Raw genomic sequence first — 26,264 nt, 5'->3', positions numbered from 1 at the left:
TGCCTTGTCGCCCCGCTAGGTGATGTGTCACGGACTCAGAGCTTTGTGGAGAATTACTTCATATCCCACATAGACTGTGATTCTAGACTAGATTTCTGCAGCTGCAATTTTCTTATAATCTGCTTTCTACAAACACAGTACGCATCTGGGACAATAAACAAATTACTAGTACTAAAATTACTATGAAATCAACAAAAAAGAAAAAAGGTTCACTGGTGAGGAAGCAGGTGTTTTTTTTTCACGGTTGGCCAATCTTAACCCAAGAAAAAGGACACCAAGTCTTACCATCAGGTCCTTTCTGTTTGAGTTCCACCTCCTTGCGGTACTCTTCCAGTTCCTGGTCGAACTGCTTGTTGAATGGGTTGGGACCTTTCTGGTTGATGATAACACGGGGCTGGTACTCCTTTTCAATGATGGCCTTTGATGCCGTCACCAGTTCTCCCTGATGGTAAAGACATTGAGGGACAGAAAGACATGTTGCTGCTGAAAACAGGCTGGTTCTGCATAATATTTTTTTTTACTAATTTAAATGAATACCAACACTAAGAATTTAAAAAGTAAGTTAAGAATAGTGTAGAGCATTTTAAAGCAGTCTGGACGAAAGGGCTTGTTCATGTTATCATAAATGTTTAAACCAAATGCAATTTTATCTAGGGATTCCAATCTATGGGATAATAAAGAATATGGTTCAGCAGGGCATAACGTTGTGAAACATTCAGATAGAAATACAATACACATGACATTTTTTTTTTAAGATTTGATTTTAGGGATTAATATGCATCATTGTGGATAAAAACAGTGGGGAAAGAAAGAGGACAAAGACCCTGACTAAAAAGAACCAGGCAAAATTAGAGCCCACTTTGCGGCAGCACACACTGAAGGAGAGGTCCAGAACGCTAGACGACTCAAGACCACTATACACAACATATCTATCTGCAATGTTCCACAACCGTTGAACATGCTTCAGATTTCACACAGTGGTGGCAGAGCGCTAACAGGGTCATGTAAAAAGTTCATGGAAGGTCAGGAAGTACCTTTCTAAAAGACTTAGCGGGGCTATTGGCCTCTGACAGTTCGAGGCCGCCAATAGTGTCCGTACAGTCAGACAGAGGGGCGTCCTGCAACAGTAAACTGAGTAAAGGGGGGAAGAACCCAGCGCAAAAGACACAGACGCACCTACACACATGCATGCAGTGTTTGTTCCAGGGAAGCGAATGGGGCAGTCTCAAGCATGATCGTGATAAAAAAGGGACATAAATAGAGCAGGATCATGCATTGCACACACCACACTTCACAAGTGTGTTAAAGTCAAACTAGGTAGACACAACCCCAACGCAATGCCTTAGACATTTCCCAGAAGACCAAAACTTTACAGCTAATGGCGAAGAAAAGTTCAGCGCAACCCAACAGCTTTCACCATGTAGCCCTTCAAAAGACATGAAAGTCAAATCTTAGAACCGCACATACGATCTAGGTTAGCGAACCAACACTCCAAAAACATCCTTGGTAGTACTCTCAAACTCAAATAAAACAAAAACTTGCAAACTATGAATGTGATCCAGGAGAGATCAAAGAATGAAAAGTAACTCAGTGGACCTAATGGGAGGAGGGCAAGCCAACAACATGCTAACTCAATTCTGAGGTATTATTAAAGCAATCCGACAGACTTGAGGCTACCTCCACCGCAGGCTAACAGCACGTTGGGGTTAGTCATCAAAATAAATAAATAAAATGTAAAAATCAACCAACTGACATGAAAACAACCCGGCCTGTGACACAGCATGAGGTTTACCTCTGACCGCCATTTGACTTACCTGCCAGATGGAACTTCTCTGTGATCAAAGAATATTGTAGGCACGTTAACTTTGATATAATTCAAATACTTTCAATACGTTTGCATTAATCTGCTTCGAGGACATGGTTTACAGTTTCGCAACTTATTTGCTTCAATGAACAAGCCCTGTTCAGTTAAGCCAGGAATAACAATATGGAAAAAGGTTTGACTAGGGGGCAGAAATTGAGATTATTAATATAACTTCGGTGTCCCTGAGGAAAGGAATGAGGTTCCCAACACCAGGGGATGCACAATTTGAACTTCATCACACCTTTTAAGGCCAAACAGGTGTCAAATTGATAAGCCTGCCTTGACCATGAACCACTTCGATTCAGGCCTACACCATCTGCCACAGTGAACATTTAAAACTGCTCAGAACATTACTTCATCACTATTTGAGTGGGCAAACATTTGAGTGGGCAAACAATAAGCAACCCTGCCCCCCTGCATCTCCAGGTACCGCTAATAGGAGTTGGTTACACAGCCAGAAGACCCAATAAGATCTAAGTGCGCAGGGCACATGGCATGCAACCTCAATCAGAGAAGCCCGAAAGGGAAGAAGATTGAAAGCTAAGGTTCAGCAACACCTGAATGTTACTTTAAGTGTAGAAGCTGCATTATGGCAGTTATCTCCGAATCCCTCAAACGTTAGTTAACTTCTCTAACATAAGCAAGAAGAGCAGTCCCACCACTCACAAAACCATCCTGCTCCAAGGAATGTCTTGCCCACTAACATGAGATTGGTCTAGCCCTAAAGCAGCAATCAAACTGTGACAGTCAGAAGGGGGTTCTGCTACTATGTCAATAGAACATTTAGGGTGGCTGACCAATCTCATAGTACTTGTCCCATAGGAGAATTGCAGAACCTACAAGCAAGACCATGTCTACATTTTCAAGGCCCGAGTCAGCCTCAGTTCACCCCTAATCTTGCTGGTTGCTCAAGAAAGTCTGATCATTCCACATCTCCGTTACACATAAAGACACTGATTTAGTTAAAATCCGGGGATGGCAGAGGAACCCATGACAGAATTTTACTTTCCCAACAAACTGCTACTCGCAGTTTACTGGCCGCAGCCAACAACTGCAACAACACAAGATGGGATGGACAAGAGCAGTAGAAGCATGACCCAGTCAGAGACACACCAGACACACTTTGTGGTGACTGGCTGAAGCATGAGCGAGGGCATGATCTGTAATGTAAACATAGCATGGGGACCTGTGTGTCTGGTCTTACTTTCACTAATATCTGCAACAAAAGAAACCAAACCCTGTAGTAACCTGTAGCAAAGGGACTTTCTGAGGCAGGAAAACTGTTTTTTGTGTTACAAAGAGACAGTTCACTTTGACAAAATGAATAACTGACAATGTAAGTAACCAGTAGCCGATCAGTGTTTTGTAAGAGAAACATTTGTTTGTATAAAGCATGAAAATAATTTTTCAAAGAGAGTGAAGGGCAGAAAATCAATGTGGTCAAGGTTGTGCTGGACATTATCACCCAGGAGGTGAGGCAACTGGGCCAACTTAACACCTGTTTAGACAAAAATGCGTGATCGAAATTCGTATTCTGTTGCACATCCTCTTACCGTGGTTCCCAACTCCGGTCCTTGGGTACCCCCAAATGTGCACATTTCTATTGTAGTCCCAGCCAAGCCGAGCTGATTCAACTTGTTTGGTAATTATCATGCTCAATTGAGTTGAATTGGGTGTACTTGTCCAGGACAACAAAAGTGTGCTGTTGGAGGTACTTGAGGACCAGAGCTGAGAATCACTGCACTAGTGCAATGGTTCTCAAAGCTCTCCTGGGGACTCTGAGCCATTCCATGTATTCCAGATCTAGCTGACTTGAATAAAGAGATCAAGTGCTTGATAGTTAGTAGACAAGTTGATATGGATGTGCTACATCTGGAAAACATATCTGGTGTTCCCCAGGAGGTCTTTGAAAACCACTGCTCTAGTGTGTAGTACCAAGTGACCGACCGAAAAATAAAATGTTTTTCTGTGATTGCCTGGCTGGGGGGCTGGGTGTAGGAGGGACTTACCTGAACAAAGGAGCGGTCTACTATGCTTCCAGCACACAGAACCTGTGATTCAGGACCTGCTGTCTTAATGTCCTTAAGGTTCTGCTCTCTGATCTAGAGAATGGTAGCAGACAGAAATAAGTTAAAAAGCCGAAATAATTCTAAATGACTAAAATGTCAAATGTGTAAGTGAACACTTAAGTGGGCCATAGAGTAAGGACCAATTAAACAGTTCATGTTAAAATAACATCATACCTTGTTCCTCATCTCCAGCACTTCTTTGGGGTTTGTGTTGAGTGGGACAAATTGATTGGCCACTGCAGCCTGTCGCATCCCTTCCTCATTCGTCCACTGTAATCACCACAGCAACAATTCATATAAACCGTAAACAAATTATGCAATGAAAACATGAACAGGCACAGAACATTAAAATATACAGACTACGCAGGCTTTACAGAACAATAAGTCATGCTTTTCAAACCAAAGCAAAAATGGGGGTACAACAACAGAATTATATATAAAAATATTTGTTTTGAAACACCTGGAAGCAGTGAACCAATGATGACGCACCTGTGGGATGGCTCTGTATGTCAGAGATCTATGACAGGTCACATTGCACAGTTCAAGGTATTGGTATTCCATGTCATTATCACACATTGTATACATTCCCAGAAATGTATTGGGTAAAGTAGGGCGATATGGCCTTATATTATGAAAAATACATCATAATACATTCAAGATTCTTAGTCAATACAATATTAATATCTACATATGTATATATAGACCAACCAGCCATAAAATTATGACCACCTGCCTAATATTGTGTAGGTCCCCCTTTTGCCGCCAAAACAGCCGTGACCCATCGAAGCATGGACTCGACTAGACATCTGAAGGTGTGCTGTGGTATCTGGCATCCAGACGTTAGCAGCAGATCCTTTAAGGCGAGGTGGGGCCTCCATGGATCAGACTTGTTTGTCCAGCACATCCCACAGATGAGATCTGAGGAATTTGGAGGCCAAATCAACACCTTGAACTCGTTGTGTTCCTCAAGCCATTCCTGAACCATTTTTGCTTTGTGGCAGGGTGCATTAAAGAGGCCTGCTGAAAGAGGCCAATGCCATCAGGGAATAGCTTTGCCATGAAAGGGTGCACATGATCTGCAACAATGCTTAGGTAGGTGGTACGTGTCAAAGTAACATCCACATGAATGGCAGGACCCAAGGTATCCCAGCAAAACATTGCCCCAAGCATCATACTACCTCCGCCGGCTTGCCTTCTTCCCATAGTGCATCCTGGTGCCATGTGGACTCCAGGTAAGCGATGCACATGGACCCAGTAAAAAGAAACATGATCCATCAAACCAGGCCACCTTCTTCCATTGCTACATGGTCCAGTTCCGGTGCTCACATGTCCATTAAAGGCGCTTTCGGCAGTGGACAGGGGTCAGCATGGGCACCCTGACTGGTCTGCGGCTATGCAGCCCCATACACAACAAACTGTCATGCACTGTGTGTTCTGACACCTTTCTATAAATATCAGCATTAACATTTACAGCAATTTTAATTACAGTAACTCGTCTGTTGGATCGGGCCACCCTTCGCCCCCCCAAGGCTCATGCATCAATGAGCTTTGGCCACTCATGACCCTGTCGCCAGTCCACCGCTTTTCCTTCCTTGAACCACTTTTGACAGGTGCTGACCACTGCAGCCCAAGCTGCAGTTTTGGAGATGCTTTGACCCAATTCTTCAGCCATCACAATTTGTCCCTTGTCAAAGTCACTCAGATCCGTACGCTTGGCCATTTTTCCTGCTTCTAACACATCAACTTTGAGGACAGAATGTTCACTTGCTGCCTAATATATCCCACGCCACGGAAAGGTGCCATGATAAGATTATCAATGTATTCACTTCACCTGTCGGTGGTCAATATTCTATGGCTGATGGTTGTATATTTCGACATCTTATATATTTTCATCATTATATATATATATATATATATATTTTGTTGTGTGCACACATACTTCGTCATGGTCTTAAAATATACACATTTGCTTTTTTTATATACTGTTATTGTTTAAAAGGGCCGGCGCGTTCCGCTGCACCCCGTGTCATGTGACAGTGTAATCAACTGGATGAAAAGGTTTCAGATGACAAGATATAGGTGGTATTGCCAGTCCTGTCTGTACTACTTTTTGGAATACCTTGCAGACAGTTTATTCCTGCTCTTTATCATATTTTTTAAAAACTATCCAGTTCCTTATTACAGAAGTTTTATGTCCCCTCTTGGTGACAATTACTTTGTAGAAACTTCTCCAATATCTGCCATTGCAGACTCCTTCACCAGTAGCACTAATACAAACTATTTTACATAGTTATGTCTGAAAGCAAATAGGTGAGCCGGTAATGGGTATGTAATTATTCCCCTCTAGTTGTCTGCTCAGATATATAAAAAATTGTGAACACGCTTATGCTATGAAGCTTCTGGTACCAGATATGCTGGACACAAAATTAGCAATATCATGATATGAAAGATTACGTTAATAATTTTTCATTTATTCTAAAAACCTGATAAAAATATTTATTGCATTATCGCACAGGCCTAGTGTAAAGCATCAACATTTATAACCTACAAAAAGAGGGCAATGTGATGATGAATGTGATGTTGGTGGTTTACCCAAAACATTTCCAGGAGATTTTCCCTAATTTTGTAAAACACAAATGTGCACAAAGTTGTTGTTTCTTGTAGCCTACAGTTGGCTTATTTATCAGCACATTTTAACTAGGCTACTATTTAACCCCATAACAAGGAACTTTTATCGAACATGCAATACCAAAACACTCAGAAGAAGCATCATTAATGTCATCATCATTGATACTCTGTTACTGTTAAACTTCTTAAAGAGAGAAACGAGTGAGCAAAACAAATAAAAAGAGCAAGTGAAGGCATCACAAGTTGATGAGACCATGGAATGGGGAGGGGTGAGGAGGTGGAGGGGTGAGGCGATTATGACACTGGCTTACAGTACAGTAGCAGCTATGTGGACCAGCGAGCTAGTGGCAAGTGGGGTGAGGCTTGAGAGAGCGGGCATCACCAAGTCATTTCCCAGGCTAATGTAATGTACAGAACAAGACAACAAGGATAAAGAGCAAAACACACACCGACCGGAGGGATTCTCACCCGCTACTTAATTACCAACACAAAAACTAGTTGGAAAAACGTATTGGAAAAACATAGTAATAATTGCATATTGTCGACAAGTTAAAATGTTTAAATATTTAGTGTGTTCAGTCAGTATTTTAATCTATAACTGATTTTTATTGTTGACATTTTACAAATAAAAGGAGAAAAAAAAACTGTAGCTCTGTAATTTTTGGAAGGTAATGAAACTGAGATTTCTGGAAGTTCTCGTCAAATGCAGTTAAACCGAAACACTGGTAATGCTCAGCCCAAGATAGAAAAAAGATAAGCCATTTTTCCCCCTCACAAATGATGATTAAATGAGCAGCAGCTGAATCTACAATACTTTTAGCCGTCATGCAAAACCATTTTTTATGCACTTCATAGAAAGCATGTTTATATGTATTTTTGCCTTGGAGTTGCATGGCCTTTTATTTGTTTAGGAGATGTTTCAGCTGAGCTGTTAAAGCAGTTAGGTGCCAAACCAAAAAACTAAATGAAAGAGGCAACGGGGCATCTGAATGGGTTGTAGCTAGGAAACATGGGATGGACATGTAAATATGATATACTCACTGATTATGTACTGAGTCTCACAACACAACAGTTTCTCCTACTTTCCCAAAGGAGATAATTGTTTCAAACGTTAAACTTTTGCTCTCCACTAAACAAATTTGCTCATGCATGGGAAAAGATTAAGAAAAAAATAAAAAGAATAATTAAAGTTGACAACAGAAACTAGGTGAACTCAAATTAAAATTTCAGATCACCAGGGGCATTTGGAGGGGTGCTTCAGAACTTGGGAATAGAGGAGGAATGAGTCATAAAAAAGGCAGGCTATGACTCATGGGATTCAGATTCCAATTCCATACCAAAAGCAGGGCAGTCTTATCCAACCTCACTCTTTCTGTGGCTTTAACGGAAAGCTCCAGATGTAATTGGCTGGCTCGGCTGAAGGACCAACCGCAAGACACCAAGGTCACTTCCTCGGTTTCAAAGGCAAAAAAAGTGCTCAAAGTAAAAGAAGCATGCTAGCTTTGAAGCGTGTCTAACTATCACTTAGTATATGGTTATTTCAGATAGCTAGTAATTTCTCATTGTCATACTCATTTAATGTTAAAACAGTTGTTCTACACATCTGATATTAAAAACACGTAAGGTTTGCTTTAGTTTAAAAACTGTACTAGCATCCCTGGACGAACACACTTAAAAGAACAAGCTGCAGACATACGTACATCTGACACAAAGGACAGAGAAAGAATCTGTAAAGCAGCAGTAGGGGTCGGTTAGCAACATCGTGCCACGCCCACTACGGGCTCATGCCACACGCCCCTTTCGCTCCTCCTCCCAGAGAGCACCCACAATGCATCTCACTACTCATGCAACACAGCATGCGCAGGGCAGCTGGAGTGGCACCCTAAAGCCTGAGTTAACAAAGGGGGAGCAATGGGACTAACACACAGACGAACAGGACTTGACTTGAATTGCTTAAAAAGAGTGGTTAGTAGGGAAAACAAATTCTTAAGAGTGAGGCTTAGGAACAAAGAAGTCAACGTTCAAGAGAATGAAAAGGTCAAATCAGGAAAGATATACCTTTCCTAAGCAATTATTAAGTCTCAGTATTGGAGCAGCTAAAGAGAAAAACTGAGCAACACAACCACTGGGGACATAGTATAGAGGGACACAACAAAAAAAACACCTATCTGGAGAAGGAGCTTTTGAATTTCAAAGGATTTACATAGTTCGCAGGAGCCATTTCCCCTCCTCTAACCTTAGAGTGCCATCCTGCTGCCCTGTCATCAAGTCGCTGAACTCTACTTCTAACTATGAACAACAATAAGGTTGGCACAGACCAAGCAGTTGGTTATACAGCTTGGCACGCAGACACCGGACGAAAGAGACTGCAGCAAGGGTTTGACGTGATCGTGTGTAATGTTCGTCCACACCTTAGTCTTCGACTTGGGGCTGCCACCGTCAGGCCCTTCCTCGTCGGCCTCGTCCTGTCGGCCCGAGTTCAGCCAGCGGCTTTTGTCACGCTGCTGCCTCTGAAAGCTGTGTTTGAGAGGGGAGCGAGCGCCTGAGTCACTGTCCTCGGCATAGGAGTAGCCCGTGGCCGAGGGAGCAATCTCTACATCGCTGCTGAACTTTTTAGCTTTGTCACGCAGCGCCGGGCACCTATATGGATAGCCTGTCCTGTAACCCTGGAAACACAGATGGGGGTCAGTCAGATTTATAATGAGGGATTAAACCAAGGCATATGTTATTTATGGAAGACCTAATCTACCACACAAATCGGTAACTCTAAGAACAAAAAAACTAAACTGTAAGAACATCAAATGTCCCTCAGACTGCAAAAAATTATATCCTGGTGGTGTGATTTCTGTTTGTGCCTTCTTCCCAACAATGGCCAAATGATGTTTGGCATTACAGTGACTATAAGGAACACTAAGACAGCACAAACAAACCTAGGACAAGGCTAGGAAAATGACTAACTAAACCAACTGGCTAATCCATACCAAGTTATCCAGCATTCTCATGTAGGCTTCAAACTCCTGCTCCCCGACCAGCCACTTGGGGTGAGTTGAGCCCTCCACGTGCTCAGAGCACCGCGGCCTCGCTTTGTACTTAGCGGGATCAAGCATCACCAGGTTATCAGGCCCTCCAGCACTGGCTAAGGTGCGCACCTGAAAACACAGGGGACAAAAAACAAGCAGTCACACACACGTTCAATCAAGAAAAGCTATCACAACGGATAATTGTCAGGGACATATTATGCGTAGACAGTATTTGGAAGTAGCATGAAAAACTCCTAACAGTCAGGAAAGTGGTCCTACCTGAATCTCACAAGCTGTGACCAGGTTGTGGATGTAGTAGAAGGCTTCCTCCACCGTTCCACCAACAGACACTAAACCATGGTTTCTGAGTATCAGGACCTAAAGGACAAATTCAACCAAGAAGGACACACTCTCACGTATTCTACATCCTAGACACTTTGGACAAGTCTCAAAAACACACACAGGCAGACATGTACTTGCATTATGAACTCATTGCCTAACCCTCCCTAAACTGACACTTGGAAGCATTCTTCGGGTACCTTGCTGGTTGGCCCCAGGTTCTTCTGTATGAGGACTCTCTCCTCATCGTCTACGAGGATGCCGTGGTAGTCATGGTAGGCCACCTCTCCTAGGGTGAGGGCCTCTGGAGAAATGGGCAGCAGGCCACACTTCATGGCCGACACCTGAAAAGCAACACGCCGTTGTTAGTAGCTTCCATAGCTACATAGAATAAACAAAAGGCTGTCAGCTGCTTCTTTACCCATAACTAATTAACACATGGTTGCCAGACGCTTGTACAGCCTCAAATAAACCATGTCATCTATGAATTTTAAACCTAACACTAACCCTAAACCAACACTTAACCTTATGCTACACCTTTGTTTACCTAAAAGTATTTTTTGTTTTTGTTTTTAAAATGAGACAACACGTGTTATCCAGCAAAAACATGTAAGGATTGCTGTAGATGTTCATGATGACAGCTGGCCAATGTCTCTTGGTGCCACCTAAAATTCAAGAACCAATTAATTTATTTTTGCTAGGTGGTGCAAGGCAATATTACGTATTAGCTAATGTACTCATACTATTACTTCTTGACTGCAACCCAGTTCTTATAAATTACATTCAAATCTATGAACCATTCACACATCAATCTGTTGTTAGCCAGAAGCAGGTTGGAAGCCACAGGGCAGGGACAAGAAGTTCGGGGTTTATTCCTTACTGCAGCACCGGCAGGTGTGTGGATGTGGACGATGCATTTGACATCAGGCCTGGCTGCGTAGATGGCTGAATGGAGAGTGAAGCCAGCCTGATTGACCCCTAGGTTGGTGCTTCCCCTGTCCACAATCTCCCCCTGTGTGTTAATCTTCACCTAGGATTAGGGAATAAACAGCGAGTCAATGCTTTATATCAGACTTGTAAATAACCCACTATTTCCTAGCACTATTTTTGCCTAGGGCACACTGTGAATAGGGCAACATTTGCAAATTAGACAATAGACTTGTTCAGTCAGTTGATTAGCTCACAATGCATTATGGTTTTGATATTTTTTGAACAAGGTTAATCTCCACAGCTTGACCTCCTAGATCTGTTTGTGCCATCTAGCAAACTCAAGTAGTACATAACCGTGGTAGATTACTTAGATTACTTTCAGGTTCAAGAAATATCTAATATCAAGTTGAAAGAGGTAAAATCTTCCATTATCTATGTAAAAAGACAATGACACAAGCATAGGGAAAATAGTTGGTGGTACATTCGACCTTGAAGAGTCAGAAAGAGTGAGGGAACTTCAACATTTCTGTCTTAAGTATGTTTGGAAGCAAATTCAGAAATGCCAGACAATTAAAAAACTTGTGTAAAGAACCAATTTTTAGGTTAGGTGAGTAAAAATCCACTCAACATCATAGGACAGCAATTGAGAGTAAAAAGAGTAATGCACATTATGTTGTATGAGGAGAGTATCTTACCAGACTGGAGGCAGAGACTTCACTGTACAGAAGCCCAAAAGGGACAACCAGGAACCTCTCCTGATCTGAATTCACCCTGACCTGAAATAGTGACAGGAGTTAGTCTTAAGAAGCTATTCCGCAGTGGCGTCGTTGGGCCTGGGCGTTAAGGATTATTGCCTCGGTTCTTTTATGAATAGCCCCGGATCTCAAATTGGCCCAAATAATTAGAATTTAAAAAATTGCCCCTGATCTATTCATCTATTATTCCGATTGTGCATTATGACCATATAGACAGGTAGGCCGCTAGTGTGTACATCAAAATGTTCAGCTTGTACATTCAAAACCTTGTACTTTCGGTCCCGGGTAGGGCAGGTGGGTGGGGTAAGCCCCGAATGTATTGTGATCCTAGCGGCGCCTCTACTACTCTGTATCAAAAAACAGGAATCACACCAAATGGCTCATATTAAGCATATTGCACTAGTTTGTCATGTCCCCCTTATTTACATAATTCACCCTTCCTGTTGCTGCAAGACTCATTTCCTGTGGGAAAATGGCTTTAACTAAGATGAGTAAAGAACACTACATGAAAACTAGTGTACACACTCGCTACTCTTGCTGTGGATAAGAGCTTCTCATGAATTACCTAAATGCAAGATGAATAGAACAAATGCTGACTTTCACCAGCCAAACTCAAATTTCTATACTGAGCTACGGTATCTGAAAACATATTCTGCTGCTGAATTTATGCATAGCAAGCACTACATTATACTGCAGCAGAGAAAAATAAGGACCTGTCCTTCTTAGCACTTCTGTTATTTAAGACTATGAGTCAGCATCACTAGAAAGCAAAATTTACTACAGCATTTTGTCTTACAGTTAAGTGGTTGTAGATGAGCTGGGACCATCCAAAGAGGTCTGTCAGGCGGTAGAACGCTGCTAGCTTACAGCGCAGCAACTTCTCTCCCTTCTCATAAGAGATAGAGTCAGATCCCCGCAAGTCATTCACCGGTGTTACCATGCCCAGACCTGGGGGGAGAGAGACGGTTTCACAAACCTCAGTTACCAAGGAATAATGTGCTTATTGAGGCCTAAGCATAGGGTCTCTGTCTATATCAATTACAAAGCGTCTGTGGTTACAAAGCCTGTGACTTGCCTCTACTACAGACTTGCCTCTGCCGTCAGCGGAGGACATCTTGGCCTGAGGGGACCTGCTAATCTGGTCATGTGACTAACAGGGGAAGTGTTTGAGGACGTAAGGAAAAACTTTAAACCCAAACCTAAATCGATATTCTACATCCCATCCACAGCGATATACTATCGGTCATACGGCTTGTGGATGAAATCCCTCGGCAGTAGCTTTACCCCACGCCTACTGCAATAGTGGTAAACTATTTGAATGGCTGTAGACACTGCGTCGGGGGGGGGGGGGGGGTAAATGTAACAGACAAATGCACTGCTAACTAGCAGGAGGTCCTATGTTGGCTACGTTACTTACGAGTGTTGAGGGCGGTCATACCTCCCTGGGGCGCTGCAGGGCACACACGTCACACACAGATCACCTACAGCGCTACATTCCTCTAAATGGTATACATTCCATGTGTGTTTCCCAAGCCTCTTCTGGAGTAGCCCCAGACAGTCCGTTAAACATGATGCATTACGAAGAAAGCATTAGTTCAAACGGTCGCCCGATCATCCAGCTGTTTTTCAGTTAAATTGTCTCTGCTGGTTCTGGAATACCTGGACTACGAGTCCTCGTGGAGAGGTTTTGGGGAACACTGCGTTTGATCTTAGATGGAAATCAGACTGGTCAAGGCTGAAGAAGCGCAATGGTGAATAACTCACTCATGTTTAGGGCAGCCATGCCTCCCTGTGGTGCTGCAGGGTACATGGTGGGGGTGCTGGTGGTCATGAAGTCCGCTATTTGCTGCAGTGCCAGCAGGCTGGTGGGCGTCTTACCACGCTTCAGCTGGTCCTGGATCATGGTGTCCAGCTCATCACAGAACGCCTGAGAAGATGGTTACATGCAGTCAGGCAGAGAGACAGAGTCAGAGAGAGTAAGAGACAGTAACTCTGAAGGGTCAAAACATGCCACTGCATGAGCGATCCAAATTCATTATGCTCTTTTCTGGTCCTGTGCCTTTCATACCATACTATGATCGTAGGAGAACTGGAGGGACAATGTCCTGCATACTATCTATTTATTAGGCTCACAGCTGCACTCTGTCAAAATGTGTGTGTGTGTGTGTGCATCAGTAAAGCCTAGAGGACCCCATCTCTACACTGAGCCATATGACTCGGCCCACCCCAGACCAGCATATATTAATAAACCTTCCAAGAAGTACAGACTTTCTTTCAGCTCTGTAGGGGTGCTAAGAGCGAAGTACTGGGTTGGAGAGGGACAAGTAAAGCTTGTTCATATGCGTTAAGTGGTTATAACATGTGATGGCAGAGATCGTGACAGCCCTATACAAAAGAGACTATTCAGAATTGAAAGTATAAAAATAAAGAATAGGTTTTGGACAAAAGATATTCTATCTATTCATAGGTTGGTGGTTCGCCATCACGCTGATACACAGGCTACAATACCATATGAGTGGGAATGTGTGTGTGTGTGTGTGTATGGTGTTCGGTCCTACCGGGCTCTGCAGGATCATGGAGACCCTCTTCCTCTGCTCCATCATGTTGAAGTCCTGCCGCAGGTCCGGTGCCATGTTCCTCTCTCTCTGGTACTCCGGGCTGCTCTCATCCACACGGTCAAAGTAACGCTCCTTGTGGGGGACGGTGGTAGGAGGGGGGGCAGTCACCACCCCAGCACGCGAGTCACCGTTCATCACCGGGTCAGTCCGTCAGCTCCTAGAGAGGATTAAAGATCAGAGGTTATTACATAGATCCTGTTCATTAACCTGTACTCTATTCAAATGTGTGGAGGGTTGAGGAACCATTGTATTTTTTCCTATCCTTTTTTGATTTAAAGTCCAGGTTTTCCCCTCACTGTCAGAGGCTGTTTTCAGAAGGTTCATTGCACACTGCCTACTTAATATGCAAACATGAACATTATATTTGATGACAGGTGAAAAACAGGCAAGTCTTTGTTGTGCTTTTGGCCTCAAACATTCAGTCACACTGAATGGCTTTGGGCCATCTGGGGCACTGCAGGGTACATCTGTGCTTCCTGTTTCGTGGTACCCCAGAGATGACTTTCTGTCCATTTTCTCTGGCTCACTCAGGCAATGGTCAGAGAGAAGAAAAAGACAACATATTGTCTATTTTTTCCCCCAGGACTAGCAAGGCAAACACAGGCATGCATTGGACAATACATGTAATACAGGAAGGAGGTTATCTGTAATATCATCATCAGTTCAGAGTAAAAGACAATTTGACGGACGGAGGAAACGGCTGGAGCAATGAAAGGCGGAAGGGAGACTTAAGCTGCCGGACATGACATTGATTCGCACTCGGGAAGGAACCTCGAGGGACAGAAATGATTTCCAATGGATCCAGACTAACTTCTGTCAAAGCTTTCTCAGGGGATAACGTGCTTTCAGCCAGAGTACATTAGCCGCCGGTAACCACCCCCCAACCCCCAGAAGACAAAGACATAAGCAAAATCAGAGCATTAGAGAGTTTGTCTGGGCTGGCAGACACAGCTATAAACCACTGGACTTTTTCAGTTCTCAGCAGTTAGCGCAATGTTCAGGCTTCCAAGTGTGGACACGGAGCTACTATGACAACTCCTCGCCAGGTCCAAAGCATCCAGGCCATGCAGCAGACATAGGACCAATCTGTTTACTGCCAGATACACATTGAGTAACGTTTGGGAGAAGAGAAAGACTGAGAAATAAAAAAGTATATACCACAGATAAATTGAAAATGCAGCATTTCTACATTATTTTAGTGCCAGTATTAACGGTTAGTGTCCAAGGTCATAAATCTGATGGTTGGGATTCTTGTTGTCGTAGTAACAAACACTTCAGAACTACTCTGGTATCTAAACAAAGTGTTGATTCCAGGCTACTGAATAAAATGAATAGGTACAGAAATATCAATTAGGCAAAGGTCTTCCTGTTCCAAACTTATTAAGCCCCCCGAAAAATTCTGAAAAGCTGTGGTCTGTTATTAAACCAATTGTATCCCACATTGCCAGGACAGTGGATAATGCGCCATTGTCCCTGTCTGGTGGACAGAATGGAGATGGCTGTAGCCTCCCAAACTGCAGCTTATTCCCTACATTGTGTACTAACTTTGACCAAGGTCCTACATATCTGCACTGAGCAGTGCACTATAAAAGCAGGGTTCCATTTTGGACATCTCCATGGTCTTCGGTGTATGGGTATGGAACTGTCCTTTATGATCTCGGCCGAGTAGTGCTCTCTGGGTTACAGCCACACTCAGTCTGACTCAGCATGATTGATCAGTGAGTATCTTTTGTTAATGTTGTTAATGTTGCTGTGGCAGTGTTGGAATGTAATACCTGACCCCTCTACAGCCCTGATACCATTAAGAACAAGAGAAACTGAGTGGCACAAAGCCTGGTGGTTAATGTCAGTCCAATAACCAAAAGGACACAGGTTTGAATCTAAGAGCCAACCAAAAAAAGATTGTTGTGCCCTTGAGAAATTAACCTAACCCTAGGTTCACTCTACATAAGAGCATCTGCCAACTGACTAAAAACGTTAACAAAAAAACGACCTTAAACAAGCTCTAACAAACAGCATCTTTAAGTGTCATGCACATTTACAAGAAGAAAATTGAAGAACATCATACAAAAGCCCTGGTATCTTCAACACACAAATATTAGACCCCACAAGTGCTGCATCTATGGTTCAACATTTCTTCAGACGGTGCACCTCTGCAAACTAAGTACAAAGACAGATAAGCTGTCCCCCATTTTCCCTTCAAACCAGACATGTTCAAATAGCTTAGAATAAAAGCTTTTAGTGGGAACACAAAGTAGAAGGACATCACCATCCTCCTTATCCCTGCTCAGGAAATTACAGAGACATTGTGTAATGAAATCCCTGTTCGCCTACAGAAAGCTACACTGCTGCATGAATGCTGTTATCACCGTTATCTGGGCTTTATTTGACATTCATGGAAATTTATAGTGTTGGTCTGTGTAACATGCTGAAAAAACCATAGGACCAAATGAATGTTTATGACCTTGACCACAGTTACCAAGGACATGGTACAGTATAGACCATGTCAGTACAGACTCCATGTTCGAGAGCACTTTGAAAGAGCATTACTACTCTAGTAAAGAGCCTAGTAGTCTACTTTCACCAGAAGTAGTGCAAAGTAGGAAATAGGGGGCCATTTTGAATAGTTATTATACAAACATTGAAAAGCAGAGTCTACATACTTGAACATCTTAGGTAAATATGGAGCCCAAAAAATCCATGGGTTTGTGAGGTCAGAGAGTACTCTCTGTAAATTAAAATTCAGTCAGGTCATAAGTTTAAAAGGTAATTAAAAGATCACTTGTCTCGCGCTGTTGGAACCCAAGGACTTGTTTACATTAAGTTTCGTTTTCCAAGACATCAAAGATTCGAGATGCCACATTTTTTTCCAAGACGCCACCTACCAATTTTAGCACCATCTTTTTAATAGAGATCCCCCTGGGAGTTTTGGAAGTGTGATGAAATTTATGTCAGAACTGTATCAGGTTTCTGTGCAGTGGCCACGCATATCGTCCATCTAGCATTTTATTAATGTAAACAAGCCCACTGGTAACAACCAGCGGTGAAGGATAGTGGAGAGTTTTTGCTGAAAGAGAAGTAGTCTGGACTCTGCTGTGGCATGAGTTCATGTACAGAGGAAGCAGCAGCTTAGACCATGGGACCACCCTAGGCTGTGTGTTAGCATATTCTGAATAAAATAAAATGAAAACTGGGATCATAAAGTCCTGGAGCTGTTTGTTCTGCTTTCAGTCTGTACTCTCTCATCTCTTAAAAAAAAGGAAAATGGTATGGTCCAAGAATTTCAATCAAGTAAAAGAAAACCACATAAGAACATTTTGATTGCTTGCGTAAAATGTCCCACAAAGGCAGAGGAAAGAGGACAGCAGGAACCGAAATATACTTCCTGCTTTACGTCACTTCTTCATGTGGTTCAACTGGCTTCAAATATTTTATATTAAACATAAAAGAGGACAGAAACAGGACATAAAGCAAAAAACACCCAACAAGACTCGAAACAGGACAAGAAACATGCACACACCAAAACACAACACCCTCACTCTCTTCCTGGAAAGGCTATTCAAGGTGGTTGAAGGCCTTTTCCGAATCCACAACCATTATTGATAGAGCTACATCGTGTTTTTTTGCATATTGTATTACACTAAAACACGCTCTTATGTTTGTTTGTTAATGTCTGTTTTTAATAAACCCTGTGTGATCCATATGTATTATGTCTGGCAGTCCTTTTGCTATTCTACTGGTTTTGAGTCTTACTATTATTTTATTGACACAATTCATTAGGTTTATAGGTCTATAGTCTGCAGGGGACTCTCCAGATTTTCCTGGTTTTAACATAAGAAATTACTGTTTGATACATTGAATGGGCAAGTACTAAATTCAGCGACATATGCCTTGCCATTTGCAAAAATAGTGGCACTTTATTGTTCTAAAATGTTGTATAAAATTCAATAGGAAAACCATCCAAACCCGGGGCTTTTCTCAGGGCAAATGATTTAATGGTATGGACTATTTCATCTTGGGTTCTTTCTAGTATTCTTTTTGTTCTACAAATAATATTTTTAGTGATATTGATTTAAGAAAGGCTGTAGAATCAGTCCTACTTTTATTTCATTCTGATTTATAAAGGATTTCATATTTCTTTGAATGTCATTAATCATCATATTTCTAATCGAAGCATTTGTAGCTTTATCTTTTAATATCATAACTGGTTTAGTATGTATATGTTTTATAATAGTTGAAAGATGTTTACCATTTGAGTTTAACCTATAGTTATTGGCTCTTTTAAAAAGTAAAATATCGTATTTTGTGTTCCAGCAGTCCCCAAAATGATTGATAGTGGATTTGGGTCAATTAAGATTTTTGTAAGACAGAAAACAAGTAGTGCAATTCCACTTGATCTAAAGGCTTTTAGATATAACAGCAAAATCCACATTAGGTAGTTTGGGAATTAAATGACATTGAGTAGACATCTAAGACTGAAAATAGGTTGAGACTTGCAGATTAGATATTAGATTTTCAGATAACTTTAGTTATGAGCACAGACTGTATGGGATGTCACTTGATTATAACATTACGTGTCAGTGACTGGAGTTAGCTGAGGCGATACCAGAAAGGACAAACCGCTATGAGTGACAAGTGACAGCACCAGCACCACACATCACTCAATAGGCCATGCCCCCTAATTATAAGACAATATAATTTAAACGATGAGTTCTAAAAAATAAATTACACCCCCCCAGGGGAATATAAACAATATACACCAAAACCATTGTTTGAACTTTTGCAGCCATCCTCAAGTGGCCATTCGATGAATTGTAGTTTTTTGGCACTTCCTCTGTGTTTACCCATCGATCCTGACCCAAAAAGCGTGCACGGATGCGTACTTCGAAAATCCACCAGAAACAGTCGCAATATACTCATATAGTTTTATTTTAGGCTTACTATATTGTAGATACTGAAGGTTATAGCCAGCTAAGTTTTTGTCTATTCGGAAACAAATCCTAATGACTACTTTGTCTTGACTGTGAGGAGATTCTAATTTGGGACCTATAGTTTGCAGGTCTGCTTCTCTAACCACTACACTATTTAACAAGGGGTAGTCAGTCAGTCACTCACGGTACATTATTGACAGTGCGGCCAGCAGACATTGCTGACATTTATAGCATTCACTGTCAATCAGTTATTCTCTTCCACCCTTTGTTTTGACAGCCCAGCAACTGGCAAATGGCCACTCATGGTATTAAATTGGAGTCGTCTGACAAAGAATTTCAAGAGCCCATGCAGCTCACCATGTACAGTACTATCATGCAGTCAGCCGGAATACGGTAGGCTGTTGTTCTCAGAAAGTCGGATCCCAAATTATGGTGAATGGGAAATTGTTGTGGTCAGTATGTGTGAAAATAAATCATTTAAAGACCATCATGGTACTGATAATTGGTTCTACCACACCACATGTCCTAGGATAACGAAGTTGCTGTGGCAGCACAGTCTCTATCAGACTTCAACTTATGATAAGATGATGCAGCACTGAGCTAGCCTGCTTCCTAGAACAAATCTCTTCCTACATAAAAGTTACATTACTTCCTAGAGCTCAAAATGTAGGCAAAGTTTTATAATTAATCCATGTATATTTTGGCATGTTTTAGAAAACTAAGTGCAGCATTTAACAAGAGGCTTTAGCAGCGAAAAGTAACAACACAGTATGAGCAACAAGAGCTTAAAATAAATAGCCCACAATTATTATTTTGGTTGCTACATTGCCTTTAAAAATCACAGCCTTTCCATCCATTTCCACATGGAAATATCAGCTGTTTTAGATACAGCTAATGATAAAAGCTGGTACCGCAGCAAGGCTAGGATTACACAACGGACTGGTCTGTCTGCATACGGTACTAATCATCCACATCGCACAGGTGCCCCCTTCCCAGCTTACTCATCAACAGGCACACATCTGAAGGGTTCAGGGGTGTAGCACTAACTGTGGTCACTATGGAAACAACAAATTACCATGGAAACTGGGGACAGCATTTTACACTGTTATGTAATTGTACCAGAACTGATCATTGCACACACACACACTACTGCAAATGTGTTACCAACACATTCCAGACGTGTTATCAGGAAATCACATTCATAATTGGCTTCACTAGAACAGAACCAGGGCATGGCTCGCCACGTTTGCTGACTTTCAACCCCAAATGGGCACAATGTTCTGACTATTTTACATTTTAATCAAAATGCACTAATACCTTTCCCTGGTGAAGTGGCAATTCAAAACCCAGAACCTTCCAACTGAATCAAAAGAATGAATTCATCTGGGACACATTCCAACAGTGGACGCTTGGAAAAAACTAAAGACTGAGTAGTATTGATTACAGTAAGACACCTCTGGGGAATTTCTGCAACAGTCCAGATGCTGCTGTCCAACTTTTTCCATTCAACAACACTCCAGGCCTGCATCCTGCCATAAGGCAATGATTAAAACAGAGACACAGAGATAAATAGAGAGACAGAGAGAATGAGAGGTGAATAAAGAGACAGTGATAGATCGACAGAGAGAGATAAAACAAGAGATGGACAGAGGCTGAACGAATGCATACATCTAATTCTGCAATGCCACTTTCAACCGGAGAAGGAGGCTCGGTTGAAAAGGTCTTTTCATCAATTCTAGTTCATATCCGAAACAGAAAAAAAGAAAAGATTGGGATGAAAGACCACTTGAGTTAGCTCCAGAAATATGTCAGTCAAGGAATGTTTAGTGAAAGGACTGTGTTATGAGAAGAAACTCAAGTTCTGATCTCAAAACTTGCTCTTCTCACCCCCTTCTTGTGTATGTGTTTATTCATGTCTTGATGAATTGAGTCCACTTCCAGACTGTCAGTCCAGTCTCTTTTTAACTACACAGTGAGTGCCTGTCATAGCTGGAATCCATAAGATTCGGATGAAGGAATCCACTGACTGACAACTGTTGCCGGGGGTTCATATAACTACCACCTGCTGACAAACATACTATAGCCATGGCCCTTTTACATAATGCAAATATGAAGCTGTGAGGATTGACTAGTGTCTGTTGCACTGAAATTGGAAATGACTGAAAGTGAAGCTATATAACAAGAATTCTATGAAAACAGTCCTGATACAATGCTTATAACACTTCAGCCACTTAAAAATTAAACTGATTTAAATCACCATCCCTCTGTAATAAATGTCAAATACCAATGCAATCATATTCACTACTTCATTTAACATGCTGTTCATCAGTCTCACATAGCCATATATTACAAATGACGGGTTAGGGCCACTCCTCCCCTCCCGCTAACGGAGACTAGCATGGTACCCAAAGAGACGGTTTTCACCCTAAAGATAGAAGTAGGATAGTTATTGTCTTTAGGAACATTATTATTCCCTGGAAGAGGAACAGCAGCTCCCCTCCCAATTAAAAAGCCCCACACCAGATAAATGGTATTTTGTTACCTAAAGACGATGGACAAAGCATACCTATGATGTTGTGTCAAGTATAATGGTTCAAGTATAATGGGTTTGGTAATATTTCAGCACAGCGTTTTATTTCAGTATTAGCAGCCAACACCAAGTCAATGTTCATTAACCAAAAACACTGTCAACCAACAGATTTTTGCCGTGCCCTACAGATAGTCATGGAGCAATCCTGTGGATTCTGTGATTATTTTTTTCTCCCATGGTTAAAACAATAAAATTTAAAAGGGAGAAAATGACAAACAAAAAAGAAAATCATTTAAAAAAATATCTAACCTGTTAAACTATTTTAACTAGCACAATAACATGAGGACAACAAATAAAAAGGAAAAATATTTAAATAACAACAGAACCAGCAGTCTTCTAAACTCTGTGGACACAACATCCTTGGGTTTGAGCTCTATTTGCTCAGTAAACATTTGTGGGGCATATCTACAGTTTTACCTAGCTCAGCAACCACCCTGGGTGTGTCCCAGCTTCACCGTTAGGGTTAACCATAACCCAGCGTGCAGAAATGAGAGCAGTGAAAAATAAGAATAGGCTTATGGACAGCAGTTGGACTGGGACATGTAATATCCATATTCTTGACGTATAACTATATGATGACATGAATAAAATCCATGTTGTGAATGTGATGCATAGTATCTCAGCTTCAGAACATATTAACCATATTGAATGTGACGTGCTGGGATGTATTCTTTAGACTTTTATTGAAGCGTTTGTTGCTAATGTGAAAAGTCAGTTAACATTCACTTGGAAAATAAAACATAGTAGCCAGATTATTTAGGTACATTACACCCAGTGATATAAATATATTGGGCAACTTGACAAATCCATTGTGAGCCTGCCTGGGAATCCATAAATTTCTATTGATAAATGGGTGGATCCTGATGTTGGTGATACTACTAGGCAATGTTTTATAACCAACTGATGTCTAATGAAAACACTTTAGTTAATCACAATGGCATAAGGCATGCACTACAAAATATTGCCCATTCCAATGAAACCTGAACAGGTTGGCCTAAAAGCATGAAAAGTGTACGTGGTTCTTCCAACACAACTTACCTGCTACTGGGTTAACCAGATTACCCTGTGCCATCGTTCAGCAACCAGTTCATTTTTTTATGGGAAACTCCATTTGAATATGGCCTAGATTGAGTCTCCTGATGTAGTCCCAAAATGTAATCCATGGAATGGAATGGAAAGGTTTTAGGTATTTCACACTAATATTGAAAACACTTTTTTAAATTTAGTAGAACATTTGTGAAATTGAGCCCTTAGTTTTTTCATACCTACGGCTTAGTCTAGCCTGTAAACATGAACATTTTATTTTCCTCATAGGAAAAGAGAGTGCCATTAAAGTACTTGTTTCACAGTACCCACATGTAAGCTTTGGACTATTTTTCAACATCAACATTTAAAGTCAATCCTAAAATGTTGCTATCTGCATGGACATGCGAAGTGATGAGAGATGTTCTGTTTAGCAATTCCACGGGTATGTAAAGATACATCCAAAAATAAGGTTTATAGATTTCCAAAGTCATTTTCCATAATACTGTATATTCCTTAAAAGGTTTGTGTCTGAATTTGACTGGTTAGGGTTCATTTTCATATACATAAACTGTACTACAGTGTTACCCAATCTTGGTTCTGGGGACCCCAAGGGGGCATGTTTTTGTTTTGGCCCTATCACTCACACACCTGATTCAAATGTTGCCCTACCACCTTGGTTGTGTGAGTCCTAGGGCAAAAACAAAAACATGCACCCACTGGGTCAGCTGCATAACTTCAAGGTGCCTTTATGGTGGCTTATCAGAAACATCAAAAATGTGTCACCAGTCAGACTGGAAACATACGTTCCTGACAGACTGTGTTATCTGTCAGGAATTAGGTCATAGTTTGTAGCTTAAACCATTGAACTGTAATGGTCACATTTTAAAAGGAAAACAGAATCTAACACTTAAACACCAACAGCATTTTGCAGGTACAGAATGTTACTTCGCCTAACAAGCGCCTAACAAGAGTGTGGAGACTGGCCTTTAAAAAATAATAAATAAAAACTATTTAGGTTACATTTAATAATGTATATCTCAGACCATGTTACATCTATAAGAGAGGGTTTAATTTGAAGCTTTTCCATTCTGTCAGAAATGTAACATCCATAACACTGGAATAGCCCTGTTGAGTTGGAGGTACAAAGACAGTGGTTGGGGAGGCACCTTCCCAGGCTTTATCTGGTCGTCACGCTAAAGAGAGAGTGGTGGAAGATTGCTGTCTCATGGGGGTTGGTCGGGGAAAGGACCGTACTATGAATTTCCATTCTTATCAAATATGCATGTGTTCCATGTACAAACCCTGTGTTTGACCCATGCATAGCTCCTCTATCATGTGTAATGAACACAGTATTGATGAGTTACAATGTTATGGCAGAGCAAGTGACTGTTGACATTTGAAAAACAGTTGGGCAGAGCAGTAGTGTAGGGTGCAAGATTGAGCCAGACCAACCTGCATTCCCGTAAGCAATGTCAAAATGTCATTATATCCAAAAACATTATTTCCTGAGCCTTGCACAACACCTCCTCTCCTTTTTGCTGAAATACACTGAGAAATGTTGAATTTTACAGACTAAAAGCCTGCAAAACATCTGCACTTGGAGAAAGGAAGGACACAGAGGAGAACAAATGAATGAGGAACACATTTGTCATCATCCGCACTGGGGTCATGGGTGTACGAAGTAAAACAAACCAATGGCAGGGTGTGTGTATCGGCTATAGCCCCACACCAATGGGTGTTCCTCTCATTCCAACAGAATAACGAAATCCAGGGAGTTACCACTCAACAACTCTCTCTACAGTATGCTGGCCTAGGTCTCTACTAATCCTCACACTGGGAAAGAGGGGAGGGGGAGGGGATTTGCAGGCCAATGATCCACTGGAAATATCTACAGTTAGCAGGCTGGAGAAGAAACAGCTTAGAAAATGCATGGCACACATTCACCAGCATCTTATTCTTTAACACACACCAGAGCGAAAGCTTGGCAAAGGGGGAAAAAACTGGTAATTATTGGACACGTTCAGAGTCCCTTTATGTTTCAGTCAGCTTGGTTAGATTTGGTACTTAATGAACATGACCCTGATATGCGTACACCTATGCTGGCCTGACACATCCTTTAGCCCTGGTCAGCACAAAGCCACAGACATCCTCTGAAAGACCCTTAATGCTCTTACCAAGCCTTTCACTACTACCACATATGGGTTAGCACAGCCAAGCTCTAGGAGTTCAACTCATTGCCATTTTTTATAGAACTCCATAACTGTTCATTATTCATTTGGTTGTTTACGTCTGAACTGTAGTTTATTTAGACATGTTGGGTATGTCGTCACTAGGAAAGACAGTAATCCAACTATCTATTGGCAGATTATTGAAAGACCGCTCAAACAAACCGCAAAGATGGGATGTTGAAATCAAACATAAAACACTTCTGCTAAACCCCGAAAACTGCAGCATAACGTTACATGGTTGAAATACACCAACAATAATACCAGCACAGCAAAATGCTAAAATAATATGCCTGTTAGCAATGATTCAAAGATTTTAATTTCTCCTATTACCTTTGCTTGCTCATTCATTCTAAAGGCCTACAACAAAAGGGGCCAACACAGTTCTCCAATAACATTGCACAATGCAGAATACTGCACGGGATATGGCATAATATTATTTTAAAAATGCATCAGTTTAACCTAAACTCATTCCCGTCTAGACTATGCAACATTTTCAGACAACAGCCTACTAGAATGTGTGGCCTAGGAACCTAAAATCACTCCTCCGTTTGAAGGTGAATAAGTGGGTGGTGGGATCTAGAACAGCCTACACACTGCCGTTGTTGTTGGTTATTCTACTAGTAGTCCAACACAACTAGTCAGTATGCAATTCACACAACTGCTACAGTAGATTAAAAAATAAAAACATATGTCGCATACGCCCCTCTGCATTGGGGAAGCGCAATCAATAATGGCAACATTGTAGCGACGCTGCTCGCAAGCTCGCTCCATATTTTACAAAGAGAAAGCAAATAAACGTTTAAATAATATACACGATGTCGATTAGATCTCACGTTTAATTAACTGACATTACTAATTGAAACTTACCCTGTTCTGATTGAAATACAGTTGAAAAGACAGCACCTTCTTGCAGAAAGCGAGCTTGCTATTTTCACTATTTTTGTCGGCTGCCCTGCTGCGCTTTCGAATCGGTCTGTTTCTGCTTGTAGTTCCTGCAAAGCTCCTCCCACTACCACACTCTCACTAGGGTGCGGCAAAGGCTGAGCGCTGTTGCGAATCATTGGTTGTGTTCAAATCCATTCTTGCACACTAAAGCAACGACGAACCTGGTTGGAGGTTGAAAGACATGCATGGAGCCCAAAAACAAGATCCACACACAAAATACACTTGTTTTCAGTGTCTTTGGTGACCCCTTTAAAAGGTAGTCCACATAGCCTATCAACAAGTGTGCATAAAAAGCCAGTCCTGATAAATTGCAATAAACCC

The 26,264-nt window shown here is 41.6% G+C and overlaps 1 protein-coding gene across 17 annotated transcripts in view; it reads right to left on the bottom strand.

Moving 5' to 3' along the window:
- Positions 1-26,007, bottom strand: part of add1 (adducin 1 (alpha)) — a 32,915-nt gene extending 6,908 nt beyond the window's left edge. For 5 of the 17 annotated variants that reach the window (XM_029124948.2, XM_029124951.2, XM_029124952.2 and 2 more), the window contains exons 1-15: positions 25,866-26,007; positions 14,164-14,380; positions 13,370-13,532; positions 12,402-12,553; positions 11,546-11,626; positions 10,801-10,950; positions 10,121-10,264; positions 9,861-9,959; positions 9,543-9,710; positions 8,880-9,227; positions 4,108-4,203; positions 3,874-3,966; positions 1,815-1,832; positions 1,035-1,118; positions 286-442 (exon numbers count right to left, since the gene is read on the bottom strand). In XM_029124948.2, coding sequence (XP_028980781.2) covers positions 286-442; positions 1,035-1,118; positions 1,815-1,832; positions 3,874-3,966; positions 4,108-4,203; positions 8,880-9,227; positions 9,543-9,710; positions 9,861-9,959; positions 10,121-10,264; positions 10,801-10,950; positions 11,546-11,626; positions 12,402-12,553; positions 13,370-13,532; positions 14,164-14,358 — 1,948 coding nt within the window. In that variant the 5' untranslated portion in view covers positions 14,359-14,380; positions 25,866-26,007. Of the gene's footprint in view, positions 1-285; positions 443-1,034; positions 1,119-1,814; positions 1,833-3,873; positions 3,967-4,107; positions 4,204-8,879; positions 9,228-9,542; positions 9,711-9,860; positions 9,960-10,120; positions 10,265-10,800; positions 10,951-11,545; positions 11,627-12,401; positions 12,554-13,022; positions 13,329-13,369; positions 13,533-14,163; positions 14,381-25,865 lie in introns of those variants that run through there. The other 12 variants (XM_029124947.2, XM_034296840.1, XM_029124950.2 and 9 more) reach the window with 11 other exon arrangements.
- Positions 26,008-26,264: the final 257 nt, after the last annotated feature.

Source organism: Esox lucius, chromosome 14 (assembly GCF_011004845.1).
Source record: "Esox lucius isolate fEsoLuc1 chromosome 14, fEsoLuc1.pri, whole genome shotgun sequence".
In the NCBI taxonomy this organism is placed as follows: Eukaryota; Metazoa; Chordata; class Actinopteri; order Esociformes; family Esocidae; genus Esox; species Esox lucius.
Note: the sequence above shows the minus strand (reverse complement) of the source record. Positions and strands in the feature narration are given on the sequence as shown.